General features: G+C 38.3%; 2 protein-coding genes and 1 long non-coding RNA gene across 3 annotated transcripts; 2 read left to right on the top strand and 1 right to left on the bottom strand.

The window, feature by feature from the left end:
• The first annotated feature begins 1464 nt into the window (after positions 1 to 1464).
• Positions 1465 to 1821, top strand: LOC115754100. The gene has a single exon (XM_030693029.1). It carries the CDS (start codon positions 1465 to 1467, stop codon positions 1819 to 1821), a length of 357 nt encoding a protein of 118 aa, XP_030548889.1.
• A 6619-nt stretch (positions 1822 to 8440) lies between these two features.
• On the top strand, positions 8441 to 8797 carry LOC115754099 (protein DOWN-REGULATED IN DIF1 11-like). Its single transcript, XM_030693028.1, has one exon. It carries the CDS (start codon positions 8441 to 8443, stop codon positions 8795 to 8797), a length of 357 nt encoding a protein of 118 aa, XP_030548888.1.
• Positions 8798 to 12886: 4089 nt separating this feature from the next.
• Positions 12887 to 15680, bottom strand: LOC125316246. The gene is made up of 3 exons (XR_007199553.1): positions 15380 to 15680; positions 15214 to 15292; positions 12887 to 12896 (listed from the first exon to the last, which is right to left on the bottom strand). It is a non-coding gene; the product is annotated as an uncharacterized LOC125316246 (long non-coding RNA).
• Positions 15681 to 15842: the final 162 nt, after the last annotated feature.

Raw genomic sequence — 15842 nt, 5'->3', positions numbered from 1 at the left:
ATCGGAAGCTCCGAGACATGTAACATTTTTTTTTTCTTCGTGGTTTTCTATTTTTCTTTTTCAACATGTGCAAAAAAATGGCATGGCAACTCGCGTGACAGATTTGCCCATCGGTACAAGTCTGGAGTTTCGATGTCGAGCTTCCCAGATAAACCATCTGGAGTTCATTTGCTTGTTGAGTTTGTACTTGTGGTATGATTTTTCTCATGTGTGATGACAAAGGCTTGAGATTAAGCTGGGGTGATGCCGCCATGCTTGCTGAAAGTGCAAGACCATAGGCGAACTAAGCACAATTTGCCAACACTAGTAGATTAAAATCTATTTCTGTGGGAGAAAATGAAAGGGAAACTGAGTCTATCTCGCATGAATTTTTTAGGACCCGGTCATTCCTTTATAATTAAGGGTGTGTTTGAGTGAAAGTGTTTTTTCTGGAGTTGATTTTTTGGATTTTCACTCTTTTGTCGTTAAAAATGATTTAGTCAACGGAAAGTACTTTTCAGTTAATGGATAATTTATGTATAAAATTAGAAAAATGAATTCCTAAATCTAAAGAGGTGAAAAAACTTTTCGAAATTCCTCCCATCGAATTTTTTAATATTCCACTTTCTATTTTAGCTTATATGTTTTATACCATTTATATATTTTTCTTTTTCTTCTTCCTTCGCCTTGGCGACGGCCAGTGATTGGCCACGCGAGGCGCAGCCTTGTCATATCTGACGAGCAGTGATTTTTTGATCACAAAAAATCTTGAACCGGTACACCTATAACAAAATTACCCTAAACTAATTTTTTGACAACAAAAAATTTCAAACGGGTACACATGTAACAAATTTATCATCCATTAAATTTGGTTAATACCGTGAAAAACTTCAAAACTGGTATACTTGTGATAAACGAAGGGTAAAAAACTCAAATTGATACACCCGTCAACCGCCACTTGTCATCCAACTTAATAATTTGACTATAACATTTAACGAAAATTAAATGAGAGTAAATTTCTCACAGGTATACTAGTTTGGAATTTTTGGTAGTCAAATAATTAGTTTGGAATAAATTTATCATATGTGTACCGACTTGTGTTTTTCATGGAGTTACTCCCTTAAGCAACGCACCTGAAATGATACTCATATTTTGGCACGTGCTATTTACGCGTACGGAGATAACAATCTTAATTAACTTTTCAAGTCATGAATTTGTTTAGTACTTGATGTTTTTTCTTGACATGTGTATGCAATAAAAACGTTAAAATTGAAGATCTGGATCAAACTAATGACCGTGAACAATGATGAGCGCACAAGAATCATTAAACGCCTAAATTAATGAAGAGTTGTTATGAAGCATCAATAACCGCTCCTTGACACCATTATAAAAGCACCCGTATGTCTCCTATCAAACACATCCTTCAAATAGAAACCAAATAAAGAAAAGTGAGATACAGCATTCGAGGAAAAAAAAAAAAAGAACATGGCCAAATCCACCATTGCCTTTTCTGCGCTTCTTCTTGCGTGCTTTGCCCTGTTCGAGCTGGGATCTGCCGAACATATCCCTCAACCTGCGCCGGGTTACGACAGCTCCCTCGAGCAATGTATCAAGAACATGACTGAAGAATGCGGGATCGAGATCTTTCAGAACATCTTTCACAAGGGCCCTGAGATCACCGACTCTTGTTGCGGTGTCCTGCTGAAGTTTAGTCATCCTTGTCATTCCGAGCTCGTTTTGGCCGCGCTCAGCACCGGCAAATTCGCTTCTCGCGAAGTGAAGATCTTGCAGAAAAGCACGGCCGCATGGAAGCGTTGCCGTTCGATAGTCGAAGGACACTGATATATATAATCATTTGTTTATGATGCATTAAATGTTATGACTGTCGTACACATTATTCTTTTGTGGAGATGGTGATAGGGAGAGGAACTTATTAAAGCGCATGATTACCATATTCGAGCACGCCTGCGTAATAAGTATACAATATGTAATACAGATCGTATGTTATATCAATTATGAAGGAGTTCATCAGATAACGTGGAAAAAAGTTAACATAGGATTAGTCAGAAAATAAAAAGGGAAAAGAAGAGTTGCTGAGTTCATGAATTTAATTTTTTTAAAATCTAAACTTGTCATTCAAATGAATTAATGACTGATCCTTTATAATGGCAAAAGTGTACTAAATTTTATTATTTATGAGGCTTGAGATTTATCTGGGGTGATTTAAGTGCAAAGGCCAAAATTGTCAAGCTAAGTTCAACCTTTCAACACGATTTGTCAAACCGTTAAAGCGATATTGACACTATTGGTCTCTGATCTTCTATGCAATACCCAATGTTATCCCTAAATGCTCCATCATTTTCAATTAGGTTTCTGAAGTTTCGTTCAATGTGCAATATCTTTTTTGAACTTTCAATTAATCTAATTTTGTCTCCCTCTATATTGAAACGCGTTGAAGAACAACCTTCTAAATCAGAACAAAAACAACTCGCTGGATATTAATAATGTCATTATTGTTGAAGTTGTTGTCCCACATCGTTTGAGAATGGGTTGTATATGCTCTTTATATTCACGTGTTTTCCCTTCATTTATCAGTTTAAGCTTTTGATTGGACTTTCTAACATGGTATCAGAGCAGGAGGTCTTGACTTGAAAACTTTCCAAACCCCTATTTGCCTCCCTAATGAAATATGTCCCCACTTTATACTAGGCAAAAAGATGCGACTCAAAATAAGGCTTTAGAAAGTTCTCCATATAATTTTTTTACGAGCAGATATGTTACTGTTCTTATTCTTTTACGAATTTTTGCTATATGAAAATGTCCATTTAAAGTGATTGAGTGAAGTAAAGTTTTTTATTTGAAGGGAAACATACGGGAAACGTATACGTAGACTTTCACGAAAAATTAATAATAAAATATTGTTCGAAATTATCGTTTGTATTGGTTGCAAAAGTCAATAAACGAAGAATATTTTCATCATCCATGAAAATATTTAGACAAATTGTTATCAATATTGAAAATATTTCCTTTTAATCATTATTTAACTTGATACAATTTATTGTCTTTAGGAATTTTTTTTTCAAATAATTTATTTTTCACGAGATAAATGTAGTAGTGGAGAAGGACCACATGCTCTTTCTGTAATATGAGTGCTTTTTTGAGCATATGAAATCCACATGTATAATTCTCTCTAATTCTATGGTAGTTTTACTAAATTGGTGTCCTTAATGAATATTGTTAGCACCGAACATCAGTAAAAGGGAAAATTTCAAATAAGGGCCCCAAGTACCTTCATTTTTTCAAATAAGAGTCCGAAGTGGTTCTTATTTCGAATAAAGGTTTGAAGTGCCCTCATAGTTTCAAATAAAGGCCTGAAGTGGCTATGACCGTTTCAAATAAGGACATCACCTTGTCGACCGGCTAAAAATTCCAACGAATCAGGGGTATTTTTGTCAAAATACACTTTTAACCTAATTTTTAGTTAAATTAAATTAAAAATTTTAAAAATTGAAAAAAAAGAAAAGAAGAAGAAAAACACAGGCGAGTGGGGGTTGCCCTCTTGCTTATGGCCGCCATCCCAACATCGGTGGGGCAACGGCTCTGGTTGGTAGGGTCGTCGATGCCTCCGCCCCGCCGAGCGGAGGCGAGGGGCGGCAGGCCCTCACCTCGGCGAGGAGAGGGCCCCGAAGCAAGGGTCGAGGGTCGGTCGCCGTTATCCCGGATTGGCCGAGGACAGCACCCCCGGACCTAGGCGAGAGCCGGCGACCCTCACCCAGATTGGGAGAGGGTCGGGACGACAACCGCCCCTCGCCTCTACTTGGTGATCCCGCCGGCCCTCGCCGAGGAGCCGGCAACCCCGCCGGCCAGAATTGCAGCCCCACCGATGTTAGGGTGGTAGCCACGGGCGGGAGGGCAGCCCCCTTCCGCCTACGTTTTCTATTGAAAAATTCAAAAAGAGAAAATTAATAATAAAAATTTATTAAATGACTAAAATGCCACCAAGAATCGTTGACTCAAGCCATTTTTTGAGACTGATAAGGTCACTTCAAGCCCTTATTTAAAATAATATCTATTTTAGGTCCTTATTTGAGACAATGAGGACACTTCAGACCCTTACTTAAAAAAATGAAGACACTTCGAGCCTTTTTTTGAAATTTTCCCTCGAGAAAATGATGGTAAACATTTTAACGTACAATGATAGCGCAAATACCTGAAATTTTGCAGGTCTTACAACCGAGTACCTAAAACAATTTTTTTTTGTTCAATCAAGTACCTCGACTTTTCAAATTTGACTCAATATGTGGTCTCCATTTTAAAAGAAAAAAAATTCCAAAAAAGAGCACGGAATGTCTTCATTTTCTCAATACGGCCATTAAGTAGATCTTGTTTCAAATAAGAGCCCGAAGTTCCGAAATAGTTTCAAAGAAGGGACTGATCGAAGGGTATTTTGGTCTTTGACTTTTTTTTTTTTTTTTTGCATTTTCCTTTCTTTTTTCTCGGTATTCCCTTTACTTTTTTTTCCTTTTTTTTTCCCTTCTTGTTTTCCCCTCCCCCTTCCGGCCATTGCCGGGCTCGGGCGGCCCTCGCCTTGACCGGCATTAGGCGATCCTCACCCGGGCTAGCGTCTGGTAACAGTTACCCTCGCTTGGGTTATGCTTGGTCGGCGAGGGTGATCCTCGCCTTGGGGAGAGGTAGGCGGAGGGTCGATTGGTGTTTTTCTTGTCTTTCTTCGGGGATCCACGATCTAAAAACGGAAAAGAAAAAGTCGGGTGTATGCGATTATTGTCGAAAAGATCGGATTGATCGAGAACGTTTCGGGGCGATTCAAGGCTAAAAAAGTTATCTACTTGTTACTCAACAAGGCTTGGAGATGAATGATCATACCTCCTTCATGGGGTGGGAGAAGCTACCCCTCTTGATTCCTGGTCTGAGGTAGTTTGTCCACCTGAGCCTGCAGCTCTTCCTGCACCTCAACAACCTTTTTGCACCTCTCAAAAAAGAAAAAAAAAATAGATAATCAGCAAATTGTGAGATTAATGTAACTCGTGCAAGATCGATCGAGGTCGAACTTGGATCTGCGTGAACAGGGTATGCCGACCGTTATCTGTATTGGTCGGGACGGATCTCCAGTTCCTGGGGGCATCCAAGGTCGATCGAGGGTGACCGTCTCGATGCTAGCCCGGGCAAGTGTCGTCCGACACCATTCAAGGCAAGGGCCGCTCGAGCCTGAGCTTGGCGATGGTCGGGGGGGGGACGAGAAAAGACTTGCCGGAGGGGAGGGGAAAAGAATGCGGAAAAGAAAAGAAAAGAAAAGAAAAAGAAAGGTAAGGGGAAAATCAGAAGAAAGGAAAAAATGCAAAAGAAAGTAAAAAATCAAAATGCCCTTTGGTCGACGCCTTTTTGAAATAATTTGAGCACTTCAACCCTTTATAAAATAAGGTTTACTTCAGTCTCTTATTTGAAAAAAAGAAGTCACTTCAGACCCTTATTTGAATTTCTTTCATAAATAAATCACCATACCATGTGATTTTGCTTGCACACCTCACCTAGGGGTGAGCATGAGTCGGGTGGATAGGTTCTGAATCTAGATCCTAAAACCGACCCTATTATAAGCGATTCCAAATTTTTGAAACTTGGAACCTACGTTGTTTGTCCCGAAACTTATTTTGAAACCTATCTTGTTTTTTCGGTCCAGTTCTAGGATCTACCCGAGAACCTATTTTTCTTTATTTTTATTTTATTTTTTAGTAAAATAATATGAGTAGCAATGAAACGATTTAAAGTAAAAGATGAATAATAAAACTCACTATTCGTCAAAAGCAACAATTCATGATATGAGCAGTAGAAATTACAATCCACCAAAAATAAAGAAGGTGAGGCGAGCAAGATTAGAGTTTTTTTTTTTATAACAGTAGCTAAAAATCAATCGGCTAGGTACTTGGAATCGAGAACCAGCCTAGTTCCAACCAGTTCCTAGAATTTAGAATCGATTCCCGGACCGGTTTGAATGAGAACCGATATTCGGACCTATTTTTTAGGTGATCCGATCTGATCTGAATTTTGAATAAACCCGATCCGTTTGCACACCTCTAACCTCAACTATCTCACTGTTTTTTTTTTTTTGGTGACGTAGCTAACTTTTTTTTTTTTTGTTGGTCCAAGACCTAGCTCACTTACTTGGCAAAAGTTAGGCACATTTAGTGGCATGACTCTCTTCCTCAGGAAAAATCTATGTAACACGGACACTCCTCCAAAGCAAATTTTCGCGTGTCGGTTTCCGACATGGGTCGGACAAATACGAACACTTCTAGACACGCGGTCAATGCGCATCCGAATTTCGACACGCGGTTAACACTAGTGACACGTGTGTTCGGAGGGGGATCTGGTGGAGATCGGAGGAGGAGAGGAGCTGGAGGAACACACGGTAGTGGAGGACGTTGGCGAGGGAGGTGGCGGGGGGAGGCAGCATGTGAGGTTGGAGGAGGCGAGGTAGGCGTTGCGAAGACGGTGATGGCGCAGCAGGGCCAGATGCCGCCGCGTGAAAAGAAGTGACTTTGTCGAGATAAAATCGGCGAAATTTGAGGGAGAGGATCAAAGTTGAAAAGGGCTGGAGGATGCGTTCGATCGTTACCTGAGATTTGGTTCTGGTGATCGTACTACCTTATCTTCAATCGGAAACGTCGACTGTGATCTAGCCAGGAAGAAATCTGTGCTCGGAGGGAGGGAGATGATGGAGATTATAGAGAGAGAAAGTAAGGAAGACGACAGGATTTTGCGATATAGTTAAAATGGTGCAAACAGAAGAAGACATCGTCCCGTCATGTGATGTGAGCTGCAACGCACGAAGCAGCCGAAGAGAAAAATATTTATTTACTCAATCTTTATTTTTTTTTGGATCTTATGTTGATTTTTCTCATTTTTGGTCAGAGTTAACAAGGCTAAAATTTATCCCATTTCTAATATAAATTTATTTTAAGCTCTTTTTTTTATTTGTTAATTTATGAATTTGAATTAAATCAATTTAATTGAAATAATCATAAAATTCAAAATTTTAAAATATATATTTAATATAAAACGTGTCTGAATGTGTCACAGAATTCTCTATTTTTTGAGAAATAATGTGTCAGCGCATCATGTCATGTCGCATGTTGCCTTTCGTGTCGGTTCTACAAAGGCAAAAACTATGCCATGTTCATTTCAGTGTCAGGCGATGAGAGGAGAGGGATTGAGAGTGCCAGTTTGGACGAATTTTAATAATTTAACATGTCTTCAGTGAAGTGACATCTTCTCAAGAGGCATAACTGATGCTAATGTGGACAAATAATAGCTATGTTCTGTCGTTGTCGTCCACATTGGTATTTTTTCTTGATTGCAACAGAGGCTTCACACTGATCCACATTTGAATAGTTGAGGTACTTAATTGAAAAAAGCACAAAATTAGGTACTCCATTGTAAAACGAGAAAACAATGACATGTTAAGGTTCTAATTGAATCAGTTGAAAGTTTCGAGAGATATTGTTGTTGGGAAAATTTGCTACAACGTTTTGAAGATGGCAAAGTAATCAAAGGTTACTGATGTGTGCATTATTGATGGAACATCATTTGATAGATGCACAATATGCGGATCAAGTCCTAATAAGTTTGTAAGAAGCTAGGATTGCGCTGCCTCTATAAAGGGTGAACAATCTATTATGCGCAAAAGGCGTTTGAAAGTTGGATGGACCCGAGTAGAGGGTGAAAAAGTAGCAGAATGGGGAAGTTCCTGAAGATTTGGATGAACAAAAAAAAGGTGAAGTACTGAGTAGAACCAGCGTCGTCAATACCAATTGGAAGGGCCAAAGGATAGACCGTGAAGAACAAGTGTAGTCATTATTTGTGGAGCACCATTTTATAGATGCTCAAGTGATGTGCTGATCGTGTCCCATTAGGATCGTTACAAGCTAGAATTGCTCTACCTCTATAAAGCAATCTATTCGCTACTCTCTAGGTTGTTGTGCTCAAATTCAACGGGAGATTACAAGACACATGTTTGACATGCTAGCAGAATTTTATCCTAACACCTTGAATGCCAATACCACGAGAAATGGTGAGTCTGACGACATGATTTTGTTTGTAAGTGCATTCTATTTTGTCGACTTGTGTATGTGGCGAAAGTAAGAATGCCATTATGGTTTAATTAATGAGGTAACTTGAAGATTTCAACCGGACTAATGATCATGAACAATGATGAACTCGCAAGAATTATTGAAGGCCAGAATTTGTAACTTGCTATCCGCCTAGTAATTAATTTTTTTTTTTGGTCGAAGCCTAGTAATTACTTGAAGAGTTGTTATGAAGCATCAATAACCACTCCTTGACACCATTATAAAAGCACCCGCATATCTCCCATCAAGCACATCCTTCAAATAGAAACCAAATAAAGAAAAGGAAGATACAGCATTCGTAAAAAAAAAAAAAAAACATGGCCAAATTCACCATTGCCTTTTCTGCGCTTCTTCTTGCGTGCTTTGCCCTGTTCGAGCTGGGATCTGCCGAACATATTCCTCAAACAGCGCCGGGCTACGACAGCTCCCTCGAGCTATGTATCAAGAACATGACCGAAGAATGCGGGATAGAGATCTTTCGGAACATCTTTCACAAGGGCCCTGAGATCACCGACTCTTGCTGCGGTGTCCTGCTGAAGTTCGGTCATCCTTGTCACTCCGAGCTCATTCTGACTCTGCTCAGCACCGGTAAGTTTGCGTCGCGCGAATTGGAGATCTTGCAGAAAAGCAAGGCCGCATGGAAGCGTTGCCGTTCGATCGTCGAAGGACACTGATGTAATCACTTGGTTATGATGCACTAAATGTTATGACTGTCTTACACGTTGTTCATTTGTGGAGAAGGGGATAGGGAGAGGAGCTTCTCCCTTGACAGTGTATTCCGCATGCTAAATTATATACACTTGATATTGAGCTTTTTTTAGTATTGTATCTTTTGCTTATGTGGACTAGAATCCATTAAAGCGCAAGATCACCATATTCGCACCTGCCTGTACAAGTATACGATGCATAATACATGTCGCATGCCTAATCAATTGTGAAAGAGTTTATCAAATAACGTGATAAAGTTAAGATATGAAAAGTGAGAAAATAAAAAGGGAAAGAAGAGTTGCTGAGTTCATGAATTTAATTATCTTTTTTTCCATCTTTTGATCTTAACTTGTCATTCAGATGAATTTAATGACAGATCATTTATAATGGCAGGAGGGTACTTAATTTTGTCCATTGATAAGGCTTGAGATTTATGTGGGGTGATTTCATACATGTTAAAAGTGCAAAGGCAAAATAGTCCCGTTAAATTCAATCTTTCAACCCGATTTGTTAAGCGGTTAAAGCGGTGATGACATTAATCTGTCTCCGATCTTCTATCTAATGCTCAATGTCATTCCTAAATCGACTATTGTTTAATGAGGTTTCTCAAATTTTGTTCAATGTGCAATAACTTCCTTAAACTTTCAATTGATCTAATTTCATCTCTCGCTGTATTGAAACGTTCGATGTGATATTTATGTTAAAGAACAACCATCTAAATTGGAACAAAAACAGCTCGCTGGATATAGATAATGTCATTTTGTTCCTGAAAATATGGCCCGGGGACGCGTAAAATGGAGAGTGAATGAATGGCTGTTTGCTATGGCTCGAACAAAAACAACTAAGTTGTCCATACATTTTACCAACAGACATGTCGCTGTTCTTATTCATTTACGGATTTTTGCTATCACGGAGTGTAAGATAGAAGAAAATGTCCATTTAAAGTGACTGAGTGAAGAAATTTTTTTATTTATTTGAAGGGAAACGTTATGGAATATGTATACGTAGACTCCATTTGTTTTGCGAAAAATTAATAATTTCGAAAATATTTTCCTAAAGATGATCGCTTGTATCGCTTACAAAAGTAATAATTTTCATCATCTACGAAAATGTCTAGATATAAATTGTTATGATACTGAAATAATTTCCCATTGACTAATTATTTTAATTCACTACAAAAAAACAAGGTTTTAGCCTTGAAATTTGCGACGTAAATTTTGGCAAAATTCGTCGCTAATTGATTTTGCGACGAAAAAACATTTGTGGCTAATACGGTGTTGCAAAATTTAGCGACGAAACATTGACCATTCGTCACCTTTGCGATGAAATTTGTGATGAAAAAATATCCATCGCAAATTAGCGACGAAATTGTTCATCGCAAATTAGCAAAGCACTTTCCGACGGAATACATGCGTGGCAAATTAACACAAAAAAGTTCTTCGTCGCAAATTTATTGACGAATTATTTTCCGTAGCAAATTAGCGATAAAAAATTTAGCGACGTAAAGGTTTTGTGGCAAATTAGCGATGAACTTTGCGACGAAGGTTTTTCCGTAGCAAATTATAGCTTTGCGACGAACAGTTTTCCGTAGCAAAGTAGTGACGAACTTGTTCGTCACAAAGTTTGGCGACGACGTTTGCGACGAATTATTTTCGTTGGTAATTATGTTTTGCTACCAATTTCGTCGCTAATGCCACATTGCTGTTCAAAGATTTAGCGACGAATGTTTGGCATTTGCGACGAAAAGTTTCGTGGCTAAAGTGATTTGTGATGAAAATAGCAACGAAGTGGCTGAAATTAGCGACATCATAATTTTTTTTGGCAAAGAATTTTTGTTTATTCTTTAGCGATGAATTTTGCGACGAAAAAACGGATGACGGATTTAGCCACAAAATTTGCGACGACCAAGCATGGGATAACCAGGCACGGGACGATTTTATAATTTGTGATGATCGCATGGTAAGATAATTTTTTCATTTTTCGATTTTAAATCTAACTAAAAGAAAAATTAATTTCTAGAATTTATATTTACCATTGAGTAAGCAAGTAATAAAACGTAAATATTCAAGGACAGATGTTATAGGCACCAAAAGAAGAAATTGTAACATCTTAATCAAAAGTAAATACCGACCGATACAGTATATCTTTACATCTATATCATCAATAGGAGATCAGGAAAATGATACAGTATTAGATTTTCCTAATAGAAATCCCGAAAGTAATGGAGAACACTTTCATGATTGCACATGATGAAATTAATTGAAGCATACAAAATAACTTATAACATTTTAACCCAAAGCAAATGCCAACTGATACAATATATCTTTACATTACCCTTTGGTTACTCCATGTTAACTTGGTACTTATAACTCCACAGCCAATCTTCAAGAGATATCCCCAGCAGCTAGTTTCTGTCGAAGTCTTTCAACTTGATTCCGTGGAAAAAGGAAACAGAAAAGGTAAAGAAAAAGAAGATGCCGGTTAAAGTTGACTCCAACATAATGGAAAGGAAGACACCATAAGTAAATGGCTTATACAGCTCGATTAAATGGTTCATTAGTCGTCACTAAATGGAAATGTCAAAATCAATGTAGGTTTTAGTAAATATTTTCAACTATCAGAATAGACTGAACAAAACAGCCCTACATACTAACAGAGACAACTACAACATCATTTAGCAAATCAATGAACATAAGAAAATTAAAAAAAATGAAACTGGCTAAAAAGAAATACCTTGTCAACTCCAATTCCTCTTCTGCTAGAAATCTGCACATATGACAAGAGATATCTCAGGAAAAAAAGCAAAGAAAACTACATATTTACCATGTGATTGGCACTTGTCAAAATAGAGGTGTGAACCCTGACCAATGATCACTCAATTTAGAGAAAGCAAGTCATTGGATCTCTCTATGAATGGAAAAGGGATGCTTCAGATCGGGACAGCGAACATAATACCTCCAAATTCTGCACTAACAGATTCTTGTGCATGGCTTGAGATAGCCATGAGTAAGTTAGATCACTAGCCTCTGCATCTGCATCAAGAGCATATAACATGAGCAGTTGCATCCTTTAGCAAGCACAAAATTAAGCGAGCACAGTCTCTCCGACTATGCATATATAGGCTAATCTGCGATTCAATGCATGCAACCAAATAAGTAGCTGTGCACAAAAGAACGAAACCTGAGGTACAATATCAACAATGATAAATTTGCAAAATACAAGCCAGAAAAAATGAAACAGTAATGGCCACTAAAGGTGGAAAAGGACTTAAATGAAAAAAACGATGTCAACAACTTAAATCACAATATCATTACAGCTGTTGAGAAGTTTCGAAACAGGCTAAAAAGCAAGTCCACACAATCCTTGAGCAGCATATTTACCATAATCATCACTATGACAGGAGCAATGACACCATTCAGAGTATTGTGAGTTTGCCTATCGTGCCCAAGAGTGATTTCTGACAGGAATTAACAAGTAGGCTAAAAGTTAACAATGATATTCATCGGCATGCCACGCAACATACATGCGCAGATTTATAGATAAGATCACCAATAGAAATGTACAACATATAGCTTCTTTAAATACCTTCTCCAATAAGCTCTTGATCTCCACAAGACGAGGTATAACAGGATGATCACGAACTGGTTGCCAATAGGCCAGCAGCAGAATCTGCTTCACTTCCAACTAGAATGATCCTCCTTTCATTGTACTTTCCCTATTTTTAACCTTATAGAATAGAAGACACATGTCCAACAACAAGAAAATATGAGCTGCAAATTCCACATTCAACACAAACGGGGAGGCAGCAACTAATAAAGAAAAAATGCGGGAAAAGTACACTAGAAGTGCCATAACTTGTATATGGCGTTCACTTGAGTGCCAAAATTTTCAAAACGTTCACTTAAGTGCCATAACTTTTAAAAATCATTCACTTGAGTGCTACGTCGGAGCAAAATCGTTCACTTGAGTACTACAGTAACTTTTCGGGCGTGCCACGTCGGCTTTCCAGCGTGCCACGGTAACTTTTTTGGCGTGCTACAGTAATTTTTCCGGTGTCTACAGTAACTTTTCCGGCTGCCACATCAGCTTTTCCGGCTAACACGTCAACATGGCACTCCAATGACCGATTTTTAAAAGTTATGGCACTTAAGTGAATGTTTTGAAAGTTATGGCACTCAAGTGAATGCCGTACAAAAGTTATGGCACTTCTAGTGTACTTTTTCCAAAAAATGCCGTATACGAGCAGAGTGGACTTGAAACGTCATAGGAATACAGGTCATACAATCAAAAACATTAAAGACCAAAGCAAAGAAAACTTCAAAGTGAGACACCATACTATTCTACCAAAAGCATTAACAAAATATATTGGATAACTACAATTCATCCCCTTTAGTGAGATACTTCCTAGGGACCTTCAAAGTGATCGGTGTAGAGAAATAAATTTCTGCGAATAAAACTTGAAGAAATCTTGAGTGTAATCATTCCACACTCGAGAGATTCAAAGAACCAGTCATCTGTTAGCACGTGCTTCTTTGACAGACGATAAGTACCTTGCTTAGAAGCACGTTGATTCTACTTTCAAGCTCTTCAACTGCATCATTCAGCTCGGCCAGCAGTCCCACTAATTCTGGAGCAAAACTACAACAAAAACATTGTATAAAATAGAGAGATAGGAACATAAAGTACATAAACAACACGCGTATTCCCTTTCCCTGGTAAGTAGGAAATTCATTCAACGCAGGAGACTTACTTCATGCATATCACTTATGTGAGAATGGTAGAACAAAGAAGATAAAGTAGAACAGCCATGAAAAACTCAGTGATCAATTCCAATGACCAAAGCAGTTTCTTATGCTCTTGTTAAAAGCTAATTTACCATATCTCTTAAACTGATTATTCCAATCACCAAATAGTCTGTCGATAAAAGGTCTTGAGATAAAAACAATTATAGATTATCTGGGAAAATAGGAAAAAACTTTAATTGGCAGACTAATGGTTTTTCCAATGACTCAGGCAATATATATTTGTAAACTTTGAAGGTGCATGAAAAGAAACAATGAGGGAGCTTGAAAGTTATCGTACTACATATAGTTGAGATAGAGGATTATCACCAAAGGTAGTAAGCCTTCCAAAACATTACTAATAAAAATCAATAAAGCTATAGACAGCTGCAAAAACTGTTCTAACCTGACTGCCAAACAAAAAAGAACTATGATGTCGGCAAACATGATGTTTATGGAATTAAATCAAGGAGAAGATCCTTAGCATCAATGTCATCATCATTGCATCGCTCCTCGTCATGCCCATGATCTATTTGATTAGCTGGAGGTACAGGAGGAACTTGAGCTGAATTTATGTTGAGGGTTTGCAAGACCATTGCCATTTGAGCATGCAGAGATCTGATTTGGTCATCATTCTGTGACAATTGTTCTTTTGCCGTTTCATTTGTTCATCCTTCTCTGCAAGCAAAAGTGTCGGTCGGCTCACTTGTTGTGCTGTTTCCTCATTGAGTCGTCTCCTCCTTGAAGCAGCCGCATTGGAGGATGAACTTCCACCATCCTTTGCAACCAATTCCCTTGACAAGTTCCCTCACCCATATTGTCGTATTGTCGGCCTTTGGCTTAGACGCAGCCCCATCATCACCGCCACTAACCACACTCATTAAGAGCTTGTCATATTTTTCTTTCATCAACAAAATAGATATGAAAATAAAATAAATTCATATATGTAACTGCCATAAATATTGCAAGCATTCATGGTTTTCATTCTAGTTTCCATAAAGTTAAAAGTATAACCTCACATACCTTAACAGATTTTGCTTGGTCGCCAACCCACGTCTTATCTTTCTTTTGAAAAATGCGTTTGAATGTAGCTGGATACGTCGGTTCGGTCCCCAAATCATGTGCCAACAAAATTGAAACATAAATGAGTAATTGAATTAAATTAACTTACAACATGTTTAACAAACTTACCAATCTTTTCCTATGCTCCCCAATGTTGATAGAACCCCTAGCATATGTTGCGGACGAAGAAGACCCTTCTCTAGAACTGGAAGCTCGATTCTTGGCATTTTGTTCACTCCTTTGCTTCATTTTTTCACCTTCCCAAGTTATGTTCATTTTAGTCCAATCTTCACCAGTAATAAAGTATGGCTTCACCTTTTTTGTCTTTGCTTTATTCATCACATTGCGGATGTGATCACTAGCTTTTTTCTTAAATATTCTTTTAATTTCATGCTCTTGCGATTCATCCCACTGAATTTCCACTTGTAATCAATAGAAAAACAGCTGGCTTATAACATCGAACTTAGTTTTTGAGAAAATTGAAATAGAAAACTTACCTTGAACTCGTTGCACCACAACTCTTTTACTTCTTCCGGCACGCTGCTAATCCACGGGCCTCTTCAATAGTTATTCGTTATTTTATTAAGTTCCCGCACGACATCCGTAGCATCTTCAAATCTGCAAACAAGGACAATTCAGTTCACATCCATATTTACCACCGAAACGATACCCTAAATATTACATTTACTTAAAAAATTGAAGTACTTACGAGTCTCCCTGTGGGCATATCACACGTCGGCTATCTTATGCAGCTAAGCTCTCCCGATCATTCGATTGTGCCACTAGAGAAGGTGGAACCGAGGCAGATGGAGGGTTAACATGTAGTGGTGGAGGGTGAGATGAAAGGGAAGGGGAAGATTACTGGGACGGGGATGAGGACGAGGAAGGGGAAGGCGAATGTGAAGGGGCCGCTCGCTTTCCTTGTGAAAATGCACCACGCATGTGACCTCCACGTCTATAATACTGACAAATAGAAATGTTAGACAAATATCAACAAAAATAGACACATGTAATGACGTACATTACGAAGCTTATCATTTTAGTTCGGAGTGCACGTGAGAAACTTGAGAAATCGAAAGAATCAATGGTTGTCTTTGATAAGGAAATCATATTGAAAGTTAATCGTAAGTTCCATCTAAATAATATAACCAATACCATATAAAGCATA

This window comes from Rhodamnia argentea, chromosome 8, assembly GCF_020921035.1.
Source record: "Rhodamnia argentea isolate NSW1041297 chromosome 8, ASM2092103v1, whole genome shotgun sequence".
In the NCBI taxonomy this organism is placed as follows: Eukaryota; Viridiplantae; Streptophyta; class Magnoliopsida; order Myrtales; family Myrtaceae; genus Rhodamnia; species Rhodamnia argentea.
This window is presented reverse-complemented; position numbering and strand designations above follow the sequence as displayed.